Below are 18,338 nucleotides of genomic sequence, written 5' to 3' on the forward strand. Positions count from 1 at the left end.
TTTTTCATAAGTAAAAATTGAATTATAAGGAGTACAAGGGATATTCAACCCTTACAATACAAAGATAATCACTTTAGTTGCGTTGGAAGCAAACTAAAGGATTATTACACTAATCATAAAAAGTTAAATTAGCATTGCATCATATTCATACACTAACGCTGATTTCTTCATTGATTATGGAGTACTAAATATATCAAATATTGAATTTAATTAAGAATAAGAAATTGTTCTATAGTGTTTATCTTATACTCCTTCCGTTCATTTTGAAGTGTCCATTTAGAATAGTAACACCAAATAAAGAAAGTGTATTTTTGCACCTTATCTTCCTATTATACCCTAATTTTAATCCACCAATAAATTCTTTTTTGTTTTTGCACACATTTTCTCTTTCCAAACAAATTTAATATATTATGTACAGAAAAAACAAAATTTAATATGTTATGTACCAAAAAAAACTTTAATTTTTCAAATATATAGCATTAATTAGTTTTATTGAAAAAGATAAGAGTAATTGACAAAGGGTACAATTGACAAATCGCACCCTTAAAACATCAAATAACAGTTAAATAGAAACGTTAAATCCGACGTTTTTGAACACTTAAAAAGGAACGGATGGAGTAATATTTAACTCAAGAACCTTTCTAATAATTAATAATGTCAGAACTTCCAAATCACAAATTGAGATTAAAAGTTGGCGTGTCAGTGAACCAGTGATGTTATTAAGAAACATAGACCAGTCTTATAAGAATATTTTCCAATGAAACTTAGACTCATAATTACACAGATGAGGAAATATGTTGTTGAAGGAAAGGTGATGTCAGGAAGTAACATTCGTGATAAACTTTTTATACCAAGTTTATCTTTGACACCTTTTGATGCAAGAATTTTTTTGAAATTACAGCGGAGACCGTTTCCATTGGCTATATCATTTGAATGACTATTAGTAAAAGTCAAGAACAATTCTCAAGAACGTTGTATATTTTTCAAAGTATGTGTTCTCGTATGGTCAATTATATGTTAGAATTTGGCGAGTTACTTCAATAGAAGAGTTGAAGATATACTACCTCTATTGAGTGCCTCTATTGAAGATAATGTTAATATTTTTGACCTTTAAAATTTGGACTTTTAACTCTTCAACTCCTTTAAATCCTTAGTTCAAACCAATTGAGCTACCCACTGTACCCGATTTTTAAAAATACTTATTTCAAAACATTGCTTCCCATTAGATTTTTTTTTACACTTGTAATATCTACATTTAAGGGAAAAACAGAAATAAGAGAAAAAAAATGTATGATGCCATGAAGTGTTAAGGAGATTAGTATGATTTGAACACTCATTTTTGTGTGACCAAAAGTTTTCTTTTTTGGGAAGCTACAATTATATAGAATTGTTTCATACATCTATTTTTGGGTAAGAATGATTATATATTGCTTGAATTTGCACCAAGATAAAATAAAAGTTGTGGCTACTATAAGGCATGAATATTTGAATGCATGTCTCAAACTCAATGATGTGGGATTTGGATTAAGTGCATAGTATTTTTATGTAGTTCAACAAACAGTTCAAATTTTAAAATAGGATTTAGATACTTAAGAACATTTAGATGAGATGAACGAGTCTTTTTTAGTTTAATCAAGGTTCTAAGTTTAATCTCTAACTTGAACATGTAACACTGTTAAAATTTTTAGAGAGAAGTTATCATCCACTCGAGTCCCGTAAAACTTAAGGAAATAATGTCTGCAGTTGCACGCAGATGATACTCATTCACACAAAAAGAAAAAAACTAGTTATTCACAAACATAAAATTCAAATTTAAAATGTAGTATGATTTTAATCGGAGAATTCATATATGCTAACCAGAGAGTGCAAATCACTCTCTTTGTATACACAATCCCAATCCAATTATATGATGGCTTACACCTTGGATATATTATCTATGTCGGTATTAGCACAATTATGATGATATCCATATCAAAATATAAGTTATTATGACACATGACATAAGAATGAATAAACATAGCTAATTTATGGGTTAAAGTGTTATTATGCGTTTTCATATATGGAAAAAAAGTGTTATCATGCGCGCCTCATTGTAATGGAAGGTCCATAATCATAATGTATCATTTTTTTACTATTATAGTATTACTACCTTTGATATAATATTAGAAAGTTTCTTTATGCTTCATCATTTTTTTCTCCTCATATTGTGACTTTTATTAGTGGTGAAGCTGATCCTCTTAAATTGGTTTAGTTAGGATTGATGACCTAATTAATCTTAGGAATAAAGGTTATAATTTGATATGATATTTAGATTTTGTGTAATTACTTGATGTAAAATTTCTTGCAACAAGACAAGGCAAACTTTCAAACCAACAAGGACCGTGATTTCAGCTGAATTGCTATGTCCTTCTTATTGATTTCTTGGATCTACCTTTTCTTAGATGGAATTTTACTTGTATGCATCCTCAAATGACCATACAAATCAATAGTTGAAATTATATATACATGCATAATGCCATTCAAAAATAAATAAATAAATAAATGCATATATATGCATAATAAATTATGGGTGGTTATTTTATTAAGTTTTTACTTTTTACAAACTTGATAATAAGGAAGTTTCCTTATTAACAATGAATCGATCAAAGTAGTAAGGGTCTTAGTTCCCTTAAGTATGTGGTTAAGAGTTCGATTTCTAACTCATACATATGGAAAAAATTCAGTTGTACCAATATAATGGATGATTATTGATTAATGGTAACCCGAAAAAAAAAAGCTTCATTATTTTTTTAATAATCACACAAACAATAAACATTATCTAAGATTTGATAAGCTATAAACTCAACTTCTAACATCTACATTTTTCTTTTTCTTTCCGTTCTTTTATATGAGTACATTTTTACAATCATAAAAAGAGCGGTTATAAGAAGGGACAGAGAAAATATATCTTAAGTGGAATCCAACTCCTAGTCACTTGGGGGAGTGTTAGTGTGTGTGTGTATTAATGCATTTTTTCGTGGATCACATTGTAAATCAATTTTTATAAAGATTTGTTTCTCTTAGAGGTAGAAGATCATAGTGATCCCTTTTTTCTCATGAGTGAGATAATGATCTAATCGGTGCTAATTCGATCAAAATGGATAGATAAAAAAATATGAACTGAATTGAGCACTCATACTATTTTCCCTATTTTTATTTTAATAATTAGGTCATTTTCTCACTTAATAAAACAAGTAGAACTCTAATTCATCAACAAAATTTTAAATAATTTTTATATATTAATCCGCCGTGAACCACCTATTAGACTGCTTCACTTACAATTTTGAACTTTCACTTTCAAGAAATAAAATAGTTAATTAAAATAAAAATCAAATAAACCTTTGTATTTCAAAATATAAGTCAACTATCGAAAATATTCCTCTCAATTTTTTCCTCTCATATTTTTTCATATATTTTGATCCCAACCATTAAAATTTATATTTTATTGAAAAAGTTCTCTCTAAAAATAGTTGGTATAAGAGAATTCATTTCCCCATCATGGTCATGGTCTTCTTGGAAAAAAAGGTCAATAACATTATTTTACATTAGGTCAATTTTATTTCAAATGGCTTAGCTAGGCTTTCTTGAATCTAGTTTTGACCTATATGTGCTCTGAATTCTGAAAGATGTGAGAATATCATCTATTCACCGACTAAATAAGTAAGATCACAAGTCTTAGTATATACTATTTTACAGTTTTTGTTTTATTTTTATTTTTTTATAGACAAAATGAAAAAGTCATTGAAAACTTACACACAAAGCGAAGTGACCGGTTCGAACCTTAATCCTAACGTCCAACATTAACAATTTTGACATTTCTGCCAGTTGAGCTAAGATTTGTAGACACGGTTTTTATTTTTATAATAATAACAAAATAGGTTTAAAGTGATGCATAGGGGGAACAACCACATGAAACCAAATCTCATGTCCTTAGTGCCAAAATTATTATGCCCAAGATTATGGTTAATTTAGAAAAGTGTACAAAGATTCTTAGTTATCAATGTATCATAGCTTTACATTAATTAAAAAATGGTAAAAAATCTCAAAAACAGCACTATTATTTCAAGGTAGGACCCTTTAAAAACAGGACTTAATCATTTGTCTTCAATCTAAATTTGTTCCAAAACCGACTTGTGTAAGTATAATATTAATATTAATAATATGAATTAATAATACTAAGAGAATACAAATACACACGTACAAACACCTAATTAGTGGACAATCTTGAAGCATTGGCAGATCTGTTTCTTAATCTTATGTGTTTGTTTTATAAACTATATATATAGCTTTAATATTAGAAGTGAGATCTTGATCTGAAAATTTTAATTAATTATATATAACAGCATGGAAAATTAAGAGGAAACAGCTAAAAATTGTACTTTTGGTGTTTTCATATCATGTCACATTCAAGCCTCTATGATATGAAGGCTAGCTGTGTAGTATAGTGCAGTCAAGCTCAGCTCTGAATGATTTCAGCAACTAACTGAAGTATTGGTCCATTATATTATGACTAAACAATCATTTTAATTTGATTCTTAAAATTGTCTCGGACAATATCACTCAAATTTTGGAATGTATTTGAAAATTCAAAAACATTGATAAGTAGGCTAATATCACATCAATATCAGTTCGGTCCCAACGATGACTTAGTCTGAAGGAGAGAAAAACCTTTCATTTTACTAATTAAAGAGAGTGACGTTACAAAAGAATTCTACAAGAATCAGTCTTCAAATCTAGCTCTATTTTTTTCCCGAACTCAATTCAATATAGTGATTCTTCTAGGTGAATCAAATGGTGATTCAATCCCAATCATAGAGTGTGTTTGTTGCCAGAGAATTTTCTATAAACCCTAATTTGTATGTTGGTCTCAAATCCTTATTTTTCTATGCATAAAATTAAATAGTCTCTATAAAAAAATAGAAGTCTTAAAAGTTAAAAGTAGGGATAGATATGCTATAATTTGAAACATAATCAATGAAGATTTTCTTCAAATCTTCCTTGCATGCACCGGTGCATCATATGGTTATGCACCGGTTCAAAACTCTCTCGGGTTCCGACCTTCGCACCATGCATATGTGCATTCTGGACATGCACTGGTTCAAAGATGCCCTCGGGTTCCAGTACTTCTCGTCATGCACCGGTTTAAGATACTTAGGCATATGCTTTGCACCGGTTCAACTGCAACATGCACCGGTTCAACATACTCCTACTTGAATTCTTCCAAATTTTAAGTTAATCATCACAATGCAATATTTATTAAATTTAAAAAATTATGACTCTTAAAAAATTATGACTCTTACTTGACTCTTAATGACAATATTTTTGCAGTTAAAATATTAACATGATTAACGTCAACTCAATAATAAATTCTAATGAAACTGTCGCTTATTGATTACTCACTCCGTTCTCAAAATATAAGAGAAAATTAGTCAAAGAAAATTAATGTATTTAATTAAAAATTTAAACTAAATACATCAATTTTGTTTGACCAAATTTTTCTTATATTTTAAGACGAAAGGAGGACTATATATTAGTCATATATATACTACTTCATTTTCAGTATGATAAGAATCTATATGGGCAGTCTACATGTGAATATTTTACTGTTGTGATTTGTGACTGATTTTACTAGCTAAGCTAGTGACATAACATGGGCATCCTTGTTTCTTTTATTCAGAAAATCTCAGTTTCTTCTTTTGAAAATACTCAGTTACTAGTAGTAGTTGTAAACTACAATTATTTTGAAAATTTTGATTTTTTTTTTTAAACTTAATATCCAACTTAAAAATCCACTAATATGAAAAAACCAATCTTATACCACTTGGGGAGCCCATTTAAAACCATGAAATTTTTTATAATGAGTAATAAGGTTCAACTCTTCACAAATTAACCCTTAAAATTGACAATAAAGTATTAATCACTTAATAGATTTGAATAATGTTTTGTTCAAAATGTAGTTTCAATTCACTAAATTGAACACTTGATCAATAATTTTTATATAGACAAAAAATAATGAAATAATTTTTTTTAAAAAAATTAAATAACTATATGATGTACATTTTTTTGAATGTGTCAAAATCATCTTTTGTCCACACAAAAATTGCTCCACTTTAATTGTGGCAAAAAGTAATAATAATATCTTTGAAGAAAATACCACCACCGTAACCTTTTTTTTTTTAAGCAAGTTTGAATTAGTACATATACTAGTAATCATCAGCATGAAATAATTGAACAACGATTAAAACAATACAATAAAATAAAATGATAATATGATGCAAAAAACTACTAGTACATTTCCTACGGCTGCAATTCGGTTTGTAGTTTGATGCTTCTGGTTTTTCAAATTTGGTGTTTTGCATTCCCTATTTTGTTTTATTTTCAGAGTTGATTGTGTAGACTTTTGGTTGTTACTATCATAGGGTTCTTGTCGTTTTCAAAAAAACTAACTTAGATTTTTGTGAGAGGTTTTGTTGTTAGTTTTGATTAAAGAAAGGAAATACTAGAAGACATAAAAAGAAAGTTATTCCGTAGTCTCTAGTGTAAAAAATGTGAACACCGTTTTCGTGAACATAACTGAGTTGATAGGGATATCACATTATATTATATAGAAATTGTGGTTCGAATTCGGAACATTCTCCTTATTCACCTATAGTGGAAATTCTAGTCAATAAACAACTAGACCAAAAAATAAAATAAACACTTCGATACACATCGTATTTAGATGTGTATCAGTACGGCGTTAACATGTAATAATCCTTCCATAAATAAATAAATAAATGAATAAACATTAGTTATGAACCTATCAAAATTATCTATCTCAACGGTCTACATCTACCGGTGCATATTCAAATAAGATATGGGAAAAGCTAACATGTGCTCTAAGGACACATATGAGAGCATATGTTAAGAATCCAAAAATAAAAATATTATTTAAAAATTGATTGCAACTTTCAATTTAATATGGTCTTCCTGACGTATGTCCTTAGAGTTACATGTTAAGAATTGAAAAGTAGAAATATTCCCTAGAAAATTTCATAGTTTATAAGTGTTATATTGGTATTTTTAACTACTAGTACTGTACTTAATAAGAGACATGTAATTTGCGTAAAATTTGATAGTAAAGAGAAAAAAGTGATACTACACATGCATGCATGGAGTGTTTAAACAAAAATGGAAATGCTCGTGAGTGTTGCAATGCAATCAAAGAGCAAGAAGACAAGTTTGTGTGGCAACACAATTAGAATTGCACATACACTCTTTCTAAACACTCTTGTGTCTTTTCCGTTGAATTTGTTAGCCACCGCAATCCTTTGGTCGACATACTTAGGATTTTATTGTATTTTCTTTGAGCGTCACGGGACCTCGTTGCATCAAACCTCTAACATTTTGCTTCTGCCGACAGTCACATGCTACAGTACGACCGTCCGTATACGATAACGTCATGCTTTTCAAATAAATCATACAGTATTAATTAAATAATAAAACACTCTACATTAGCACAAAATAGGCAAAATATAAAGGTTTAAAAAGAAGTCACATTACATCACAAACCACAACAACACCGGCTATTGTTTAAATTAGTGTCTGATATTATTTTATATCATATCATGTCACTATCATATATTTCTCGGTTTGAGCATCAAACGAGCCTTAAACTACTTTAAAAATAAATATGATTAACACAAAACATAAACATATGATTAATAAATAAATAAAAATGAGTTACAAGTCATCAAGCACATGCTCAACACAATTAAGTGCATTCGATGAATAATTAGGGTGAGTTTAGTTTGACATATTTTAAACTTACGAAAAATAGTTCATGCAAATAAATAAAATTTTATGTTGTTTCATAACTTTTCGCTAATAAAAATTTTATCTTCATAAATTGATTTTTGGTAATTTTTTTATTTTTTTTTGTCAAGTAGTCTAGTGGTTAGAAAATCAATTTTAAAGGTGAATAAGTGGAGATTTTTCGTATAATATCTTAATAAACTTATAATAATGTAATACATAAAAATTTATTTATAAGTTAATCCAAAGGACCCTTAATAAATTGACACCTTATATATTCATTAACCATCTACCTACTATAGAATATAAGATATTTAAACTATATTAACCGTATAAATTATTGTCAATTTTGTACGTAAAATTATCACAACTCAAAAAGATTGAATTTCAAGTTCAACGGTAAACATGGTATACAGGTACTTACAAGTGCCAACAAAGAGAAACTTTACCTCTAAATTAACTATTTTATTTTATTAATTTTTTTAGATTTTTATTTTGACAGAATAATGAAATTTAATTAAGCAATCATATCAGCTGCTACAAAGGAAATAATACAACAACGACATTTTTGAAATATTTTGAGATTTTTATTTTAATAGAATCTAATCTTAGGAACTATTCGTTCAATTTTACAGGAAGCAAAGAAGATATTAACCCAAATAAGAATTTTCAACAAAATTAGTAAACATCGCTCGAATCACATTAAGAGAATATCCTTCCATGAACCATAAACAGAATCTCCTTCCGCCTAAACAAGACTAAAACCTAAATCAAAAGCAAATTAGAGAGCCAAACGAAAACCTATATATAGCCTCAGTCACATCAGAATCGGGTAAAGCATCAATTTTCCGAGTAGCAATTGCAACAACCACTTAATCATCATTTATAACTAGAGTACCAATTCCCTTATAATTATTAACTCGTCCTGCAACATCGACATTAATCTTATTACAATCTCGTTAAGGGGTAAATGAGTTAGTGTGAGCGCTAGGCGAAGGTGATCAGATGCAACCATTGCAGGAGTATTCAACAATAGTTTGTGCTAATCAATTACTTTCTAAGTCTTGTGAACTATCTTGAATACTCCTGAGGATTTTCCTTTGAATCAAAATTTATTTCGAGCAAGCTAAATGCGAACGCACAAGGGTATGATAGATTGGGTAACTTCTTGAGGAGACGATAAAATAAGAGACTCAAGCAAATGAACTTATAGTTTTTCATTTTGGTCGCGACATGTTGTTAGACATCATAACATGATGTATGATGGTACATTTTACAGTTTGTACGAACACATCGCAACATGACAATTGATCTAAAGATCTCCGAAAAACCAGAACCATTAACTGCATCTAACGATCAAACCATGATATAAATCACCCCAAAGCCACCAACTACATACTCTACATACTCATTTTTCAGTATTACTTCAATCCATGAAGTATATTTCCAACAACTGACGCCGTATGTATACTTTTTATAAATTGCGTTCAGATGTATACTCGATCCGAGCAAGGACAAAACTGAAAAACAAAATATAAACCGAAGTGTAGTAGCGAAAACAGGGATGCAAAAATGTGTCCCCTTTGAAGATACTATTCGGCAATGTGGTACGAGCCAAATATGATTCAGGAATATCACCCCGAAAAAAAATAATATAATCCTTCATTTAAATTGTCACATTAAAGGTGTATAGTGAGGTATTGTGCTGCAAATTGATCTGTGATTCTATGACTAAACACAGGGAGAAAAAAAATAAAATTATTGGCTCGATGTCTACATGTTTTTTTGTAACACTATTAAAACATGCACTTTGAATATCATAATGAATAAAAAAAAATATTTACAATTTGTCCCAATTGGGGATGTTAGCAGTAGCCTCATTCACCATCTTTACAAGAGTCACCTGAAAACATTATAACAAGCAAATAGAAGGTTACTTAATAATGCTTTATATCATGTTTTTGCAGTTGGATAAAGATATTATACTATAATATAAGACTATAAGATCAAAGAACTAGACAGCAATTATCAGTTAAGCAGTGAGGAGCTAAATATATATATTACCATCTAGCTTCTCTCAAGTCAATGAATTACTTTGAAAGGTAAACTGAAAAATCTCAACCATTGATGAAATATAATATAAACACAACAAATAGTGGATGAGTTAAGATATGAACAGTTTTTTACCCAAAAAAAAATCAACAATTTGATTTCTCATTAATGGTTGAGATGTTTTACTTTACCCTCTAAATGAGCTCTCACTATAGAGAAGACAAATCCAATAAATACTATATAAAACTAACACATAATTCTGCTGGAATACCTCGACTGCATGCATAAGGTGTAAAGCTTAGGGGAAAATACCATAATGACACAAGGTATCCAGCTTAGCGAAAAAATAATACACAAGACACAAGATGAAACAGAGTAACACTGAGGAGAAAGGAGTGAAAATGATACACATTAATAGGAGAAAGATGTCCCTCCTCAAAAACAGTTCAAGACTATGATGGTTAAAGTATTTACCAAGTAACCACCACTAAGAAAGTGTTAAAATCAAGAGAATATGTAGATTTTCTAGATTATTTGTTAGTATTCCTAGTATTATACAACTCCCTAGGTTAGTGCTTATTTATTGTTATTCAATGTATGTATTTGTCAATATGATATCAGAATCAAAGCAACAATGTATGAAAGTAAGGTTTATATTACTTTTTTTGAATAAAAGGTTTATACGACTTAAACATTAGTACTATAAGGGGGATCTAAGTCCGTTTCATTTCGGACACTGCAATGAGTGCTCTCCACACATGCTCAAATCAACTATGACGATACTCCATCTCTTTCACAATAGATATCACTCCAACTTCCTTTCTAATGCTTTGATACCTGTTCTGTACCTCTTTTAATGAATAAAACTGACCCTTAATCTAAAATTGTGGTTGAGATGATATAGAAAGGCAATGTTATACTGAAAGCAGATGAACTGAAAATATCTTTAGAGGCTGAAGGCAACCCCGCTAGGGATATCTTACTTGACAATGGTCATTAACAAATCAAAAGATTAACACATCATTATATCGATGTTTAAACCAAGGATACCACTCCATAAGAACGATATCGCTACTTATTAGGCAGTTGCCTTAATTCCCTCGGGAATTTTTCTAGTCAGACAATAGAGCTATTGGAAAACAACCCTACAACATATAGGGGAATAAGTCACACCATGATGAACAATAATATTTCTCTATTTAACGTTATATTTTCCTACTAAGGAGACAGAGAGTAGTGGAACAATGACCAAAGAAATTTGCACACCAGTACCACAATAGAAGAGGAAAACAAGCAAATGTATCGGCATTTGAGAAGTTCTAGCTACAAAAGAATCAAAAGATTGTTTCATAACATTTATCAATGATATAGATCTGGTAAGAAATCACGTTTTATAGTATCACATTTAGAAGATTCCTTCTTTGGTAATTTTTTTTTGTTTGTTTTTGAATTGATTCTTTAGTGATTCACATTTAGATAATTAACATTAACATATACATATACTTCAGGAAAAAAAAAACCACTTTCTTCTCACCTTCCATGTAGGGAAAATGAAAATAAGAATATATGACAATATAGTTTTTTTTTTTAATCATCCCATGTGTATCAAGGAAAGCATTTCTTTTTAAATATTATCAAAATAAGATGAATTTCGTAAATAAACTAGCAAGCTGTAGACATACCACACTTTCAGGAACACCTGGAGGAGGTAAGGGCAAGTTTTTTGGCGGAGGTCCTCGTAGATGCGACCTTTTGTCAAATCTCCACTCACCAATTTTACCATAAGTCAATTCACCCTGAGTATAATGAAATAAATATTAAGAGTAGTACCATAAAGAAACACGTAATTCAATAAGAGTTTATATCTGCTAAAGCAAAGTTCAGAGTTGTGCTCATTGAGAAAGCATATTTACAAGGAATATTCAAAGACCATATAATTTTGTTGACATCATCTGATGGAAAATGGTTTGATTCTTGTCTTTGTTGCTATTATTCAAAGACCATAATTTTGCAATTCAAGTATTAGGAGAAATAAAGAAATAATGTACCTTTAGATTGTAGTCACACCCATAAGTATAGTGAATAATGAACTTATTGTAGGTTTCAACATCCCACGGTGGCTGCATACAATAAAAGTAAAATCAGAGTTGGGTATTGATAACAACCAGAATTATAGAGAGCCTTTGCAAGTTGCGATTTTCATTAATTTACAAAGGAAAATACAATCAACAATGTATCAGAGCAGTTTGCTCTCTCAGAAGATAACTTCTTCTGGCCAAATAACTTCCTAATAACTTCCAACATAATAATAAAAAATAACAAACAGCAAACTTAAATACAATCCACAACCACAACCAATAACTAACTGTTTAAAATTCAAACTAACACACTAATATTATATTACTTATTTATTTTATTTTTGTTTCTCCTTTGATAAACCCTCCAAATGACGGGTTTACCCTTCTCTTTAGTCTGTGCGCTATCAGGTATGCATAATATTTGGTAACCATTTGAGCATGATAACAACATAAACTAAATAAAACATCAAGAGCTATATCTACGATATTGTTTCAAACCTGTAGCATGAAGTCTTTCCGCAGAATATGTTTCACACCATGCAGGGCAGACGCAATAGCATAACCATACCTTGGTTCCAGAATATAGAACACAACATCAGCATCAAAATATCAATAAAATTTCTAGAACAAAAAGAATATGCAGTATTTGTCTGTTAATTGGCAAGACATACATTTCTAGCACCCATCCAAAAGCTTTATCGGTCTCTGGGTCCTCTTTCATCTTCAAAGAAACATTCATCCATGTGGGAGCAATTTTTGAAATCAAATCCTGAAAGGAAAAAAAATGCAGCCCTCACTAGGTGAGCAAAAAGCATTTACTCGCCTGGTCCTATCGAACCAGCATATTCACAAGATTCAAGATAGCACGGTGATATATATTGAATGTATTGGCATTAAGATCTTTCAATGTAACGAGCTATGAACCCCTGACGCAGATACAAATAGCAGACACGTCACTAATACAGACACGTCAACACCTATAATAATTTGAGAAAATGGAAGTAATTGAGTGTAATCACATGTGTCGGCAGGGGCGAATCAAGCCGCAAATTGGTGGTGGGGGCTGTTTTTCTTTTGTTACATAAAACTTAATATAAAATCTAAAATAAATAAAATGGAATTGCTTTAATACCATTGCGTTCTTTTAAATAGGATTAAGAAAATATGGCACTAAAAACATAGAAAAGCATTGGCCCTTTTGATTAAAAAAAGATTGGCCATCGCTTCCTAGATTAATAGGATCATTAGTCTCATGGCTTCCACTATGCACTGTGTTATATTCTTTTTGACACTGCAATATGCACTGAGTTAAAAAAACACAAAATTCCCACTGTCCAGAAGCATAAAAAATCTTTTAAAAAACTAGACACACATCAATCTGTCGGTGCTACATAGATAACGAGTGCACAAGTAACCGATAAGATTAGTAAACCAGAACAATATTAAGGACAGGTGATGTCTATTGAAGTTTCAACCATCCAGAACAGGTATTAATCCAATTCAATTAAATAGAAGTTTCTGAAAGAGATTCTACCTTTCGGATAATTACAGGAGAGTTGCCAATCGGATCAATATTTGTAACCGGTCCATTTTCCTCAGGATAATACTTCCTTACGATTTTTTCGTTCTGCTCAGGCTTAATGTAAAAAAATGGAAAAGCAGCTGGATGTTCCCCAAATGCCAGATTGGGAAGAGGGCGTACAAATATGTGGTCAGGTTCTGCCATTAAAATATATCTGCATCAAAAGCAGCAAAACTAAATCAACTTATATTATTGTCAGTCAAACAAATAGAAGGTAGGTCACTTAGGATAGAGATCTAACTCTTCCTCTATTTTAGTCTTTTCCAGCCACTGAACAAAGGCCCATGGTCTATTCAGAACGACGTATCCCTGAAAAGTTCAAGCAAATATGTCAGAAAATTTAAATTGTATTTACTGATGAAAAAACAAAAATAAATAAATCAATAATAGAACAGTAAGATTATAATGATTGACTATCTATCAAAACATCAATAAGAAAAAGTTGAAAGGAAAGTACGAAGTACAAGGCAATCAAAAACATTTATTTGCACTATGATAGAATGCTGATTTAAGTAGAAGGAAATATAGATTAAATCACCCCAAATTACTGAAATTATAGCAATCTCTTGCTGTCTCGGAGTTTCAGAAACTCCACTCCATGGTTCATAAAATTGTCGCTGAACACTAAAAAAATGCAAATAAAAAGAAAAACACATAACTGTGCCATAAGCTGCAACATTGCAGTCATTGAAACTAGAACACATCAGTCATTAAAGTAAAATCCTAACATGAAAATCCTTAAAACTAAGTCTTAAGTTTCTCACAATAGAATTTCCCGATAATGGACCTTAGTGGACTTGAAGCCTTATCACATTAACTTCATAAACAAATACATATTTTAAATGGTTGGAACTTGGAATTTCATATTGATGCACAAAATATTTATCCCAGCAAATGTTAAACTCTGCAATAATTCCATTTCCATCTTCAACAAGGAAAAGATCTATAAATTTAACATTTCTTCACTGTCTTTAAAAGTTTAAGCATGCCAACCAATTCCAAACTGAAAGCATAGAATAGTTATTCTCAATGATCCTCCCTTTCGTGAATCTGATATCATCCCTTGAATTATTTCAGCACAAATTATTTTCTCGGATTTTACTTCTTTCACCAAAGTATGCTAGTCCAAAACCCCGTCCCTTATATTTTCACATGTCAAAATGGACATTAACAGGCATGGAACTATGCTAGATTATGACCCTGTTTGGATAAACTACTTAATTTAAATGCTTAGGTATAAACTGTATCTATAACAAAAGATAAAGTCAACGTCGAACTATTTTTATGTAAGCTATAAGTTGTTTTCATAAGCTATGATGGAGAGCTTATAGAGAGCTTATAATAGTTTATGGACATGTCATAAGCTATTTTCATAAACTCTCCCAAACAGTTTCACAAGTGTGTATGTCAGTAGATAAACTCAAATAAGTCAATCCAAACAGGTTTTTAACAGCAACTACAATACTATTAATTCAACAAACTGGAAAACAATATAGAAATAACAATAAACCATATCAAAGTATAACTGAAAGTCATAGCAACCAGCCTCACCCGGTCTAGACCTTCTGGAAGAGGATCAACAACAACGGTAGGAATTTCATCCATCAAGTTGTCAGCCTTTCCAGAATGCAAAATTCTAGTGAATCCTCCCATCTCCGACCCAGGTAAACTCCTTTGTTTCTTATACCAGTAATACATGATACGACATTGCCATTTGTTGTAGATAGCATCAGTTGCCGTTAACGCAACATGAAACGGTGCTTTAGATGTTTTTCGGTTCTTCACATGTTCAGGCATCTCGACAATAGGGTCAAAAAACAATCCACCATCCTCGATATCTACACTGTCTGACAATCCGTAGTGGATTATCATTGTCACCAAGTTATATGTAGCAAAGGAAGAACCAAGAACCAAACATATTACAAGTAACGGTGAAGCTCGTCCCATGGTCTTCCTATCACAAGAGATATCAAAATATCATGTGGCTGAACCCTCCTCGGCTCTTGATAGAACAAACAAACACTCTCAGATCTGTGAATAAACAAATTTCGCACTTCAACAGAAGAACTAATGAAAGTACCCTTCGGTCGGTGCAATCAATAACCAAACTAAAAGATGTTAAAGAACAAATAAGAGTGCACAGTAAGAAAAAGAGATTAATTTTGAGACCGTCGTCAACCAATCACAAATCACCTCTTGTTGTATGAAGTAGATATGATTAAAATCAAACATTTTTAGTGATCTAACGATTGTGATTGACTGACAGTGCAAAAAATCTTTACATTATCAGTTCGTATGAGTTAAATCCTAAGAAAATAGAATCAAATTTAAATGACCAGTAAAACTCAGCCAAAGATTTTGAAATGAATACAGCAGTTGAATTATACCAAGATGCAATAACATTAACAATTATTCTGTATTATGATCCTAATCAACTATTTCATCAAATTAAATACCTATAAAATGTTCATAATTCTTAGCAGAAAAAATAAACAATAAAATTAATGTATAACTTGTAAAACCAATAAGAGGAAGAAGAGTGCATAAGAATGAAGGTGAGACATAACACACATTACTAGTGAAGTAGATAGGAAAAAAAAACCAAACTTTAAGAATAGAATCTTAATGAAATCGTAAAAATGAAGAAAGTACATGTCAGGATAAAAATTCACAACATGGTAAACACTGCAACAAAAAAAAAAAAAACATTTTATTAACATCATTATTCTACATAGAAATTAACAAACAAAAAAAAACAATATTCTCTGTTTTGTAACAAATCGTGAATAACATTTTCTTCATTTGATATACAAAAAATTGAACAACAAGAAGAATAAGAGTAAAGAATGCATGATGAATTGAAGAGAAATGGATGAAATTACAGTAAGAAAACAACAGTGGAAGGTGAGGGTCAACGGAAAAATGAAGGAAGTGAGAGAATGATTTGAAGAAGTAGTAGAAAATTGGTATGAAGGAAAAGACAAGTTAGAATGGAAATAAGGATGCAAAGTCAAAGAAATAGTTAGGTAGAGAGAGAGAGAGAGAGAGAGAGTGAAACCTTTGGTTGTGATGGATCGGAGAGAGAGAGAGAGTGTGTGTGTGAGAGAGTTGTAATGTGGTTGTTTCTCCGACGACGATGACGGAGGCAACACGGCGGCGAGATTTTAACTTGGTTATATTTCTTCAAAAACTTCAAGGTTAGTAGATCTGTCAAATTCAAAGAAATTACTTGTAAAAGTTTTTATTTATTATTACCAGTATTATTATTATTATATGTTTTTTTTGACTTACTGTATTATTATGTTTCTGTATTTTTTTGACCAAAATATTATAAATAATGTTTTTTTGACTTATATTATAAATAATGTTTTTTTTTGACTTATATTATAAATAATGTTATTTATTATATTTTTTGACATAATCTTATATTTTTTATATGATAAATTCTAATATGGACCACTTCATCAAGTGGTTTATGGTGGACCAGTCACAAATAACATTATAACGTATACGAATTTTATAAAATTCACTGCTGAATTGAAAGTTTAGATCATATAGATCATCCATATAAAAATTTAGAAAAATTGAAAACCATTTGATATGTTATTGAGATACATCAAGATTAACGGTTTATTAAATAACGTAAATCTTGATGGGTCACAATAACACATCAAATGATTTTCAAAAAAATTTTAAAAATTTATGGATGATCTATGCGATATAAACTTTCAATCCAATAGTAAATTTTGTAAAATTCATATTCGGTAGATCACTTGTCAACGGTGGACCACTTGTGAAGGTGATCTAACGTAGCATTAGCCTTATTTATATTTATGTAGTATTATTATATAAGGAATCTTATCTTTGTTATTAAAATGATTCTTTTTTTTTTTGTTAAGTAGCGGTAAGAGTTTTGGGTAGTACTAGTGTCTTAACACACCAAATGAAATATATGGTGTATTTGATCTGCTAAAAAATAGGGTGCTTGTGTTGTTATGGTGGTGGGTTCTAGTGTTGCGCTTCAGGCGGCCCCTGCCTCGGTGACCTTTGGTTGGGTGTTTGGTGTTGATGTTGCTATGAGGAAGTTCCTTCCTCTGGTGTTTTGATGAGCGGTTGGTCCAGATTAATCACTAAAGCGTCAATAACTCTCTCCAAAATCTTTCGCAGCTGCGACTTTAGCCCTTTATGCCGCTTTTGTGTTTGTTAGTTTTTGATTTATTTGTCTGCTTTTGTGATTTTAAGGGGCTTACCGCTGGTGTTGTTGAAATTCTTCCTTTGTGAAGAGTTTTTGTACGAGGTGATTTTACGGATTGAGCTCATCTTGCGCTCAATTACGTTATTGTTATCCCATATTTTAGTCGAGCTAAAATATGTTTCTATCTTTGGTTCCAAGAACATTAACTCTATTAAAGTTCATTAATTCTGACTTTCATAAAGTGAGACATTAATGTCTTCAAGAATAAGAGAGATTATCTTTAATCATCTCATTTATGAAAGTTAATGGTAATGTCTTTAAGAATAAGAGAGTTCTAATGGAAAGTATTCTGAAAAGTATGGATTCGTTGTCCTATTTCTAAGTAAAAAAGGTAAAAGAGATAACTTATTTTCCTTTGCTATCAGGAAATATTGCCTTTCAATCGTCTGGTGTTCGATTGCAGTTATGAAATCGAAATACTAGTGGTAGTGGACTTAGAAAATCTTTTCATTTTAAATATGATTCGATTTCGACAGTTGCAGCGTTTCAAAGCATTGTTTCATTTCAAATGAAGAAGGACGCGTGGCAGAAGACTATT

At 30.7% G+C, this 18,338-nt stretch overlaps 1 protein-coding gene across 3 annotated transcripts; it reads right to left on the reverse strand.

Annotated features, from left to right (window-relative positions):
* Positions 1–9,380: 9,380 nt before the first annotated feature.
* On the reverse strand, positions 9,381–16,770 carry LOC123899735 (hydroxyproline O-arabinosyltransferase RDN2). 3 transcript variants are annotated; one of them, XM_045950943.1, is made up of 9 exons: positions 16,604–16,770; positions 15,097–15,576; positions 13,787–13,854; positions 13,498–13,699; positions 12,635–12,732; positions 12,462–12,531; positions 11,934–12,005; positions 11,568–11,681; positions 9,381–9,736 (listed from the first exon to the last, which is right to left on the reverse strand). In XM_045950943.1, exons 2-9 carry the CDS (start codon positions 15,490–15,492, stop codon positions 9,674–9,676), a joined length of 1,083 nt encoding a protein of 360 aa, XP_045806899.1. In that variant the 5' UTR covers positions 15,493–15,576; positions 16,604–16,770; the 3' UTR covers positions 9,381–9,673. The 3 variants fall into 3 exon arrangements, with proteins under 3 accessions (XP_045806899.1, XP_045806901.1, XP_045806900.1); XM_045950945.1 differs by lacking the exon at positions 16,604–16,770 and adding an exon at positions 16,428–16,537; XM_045950944.1 differs by lacking the exon at positions 16,604–16,770 and adding an exon at positions 16,002–16,125.
* Positions 16,771–18,338: the final 1,568 nt, after the last annotated feature.

This window comes from Trifolium pratense, linkage group LG7 (genome assembly GCF_020283565.1).
Source record: "Trifolium pratense cultivar HEN17-A07 linkage group LG7, ARS_RC_1.1, whole genome shotgun sequence".
In the NCBI taxonomy this organism is placed as follows: Eukaryota; Viridiplantae; Streptophyta; class Magnoliopsida; order Fabales; family Fabaceae; genus Trifolium; species Trifolium pratense.

Coding starts and splice junctions, on each gene's coding strand:
- LOC123899735 (XM_045950943.1), bottom strand. CDS start 15,492: ATGGGACGAGCTTCACCGTTACTTGTAATATGTTTGGTTCTTGGTTCT. Junction 13,855..15,096: donor TTCCAGAAGGTCTAGACCGG/GTGAGGCTGGTT, acceptor TGAACTTTTCAG/GGATACGTCGTTCTGAATAG. Junction 12,733..13,497: donor CTCCTGTAATTATCCGAAAG/GTAGAATCTCTT, acceptor TTTTCCTTTCAG/GATTTGATTTCAAAAATTGC.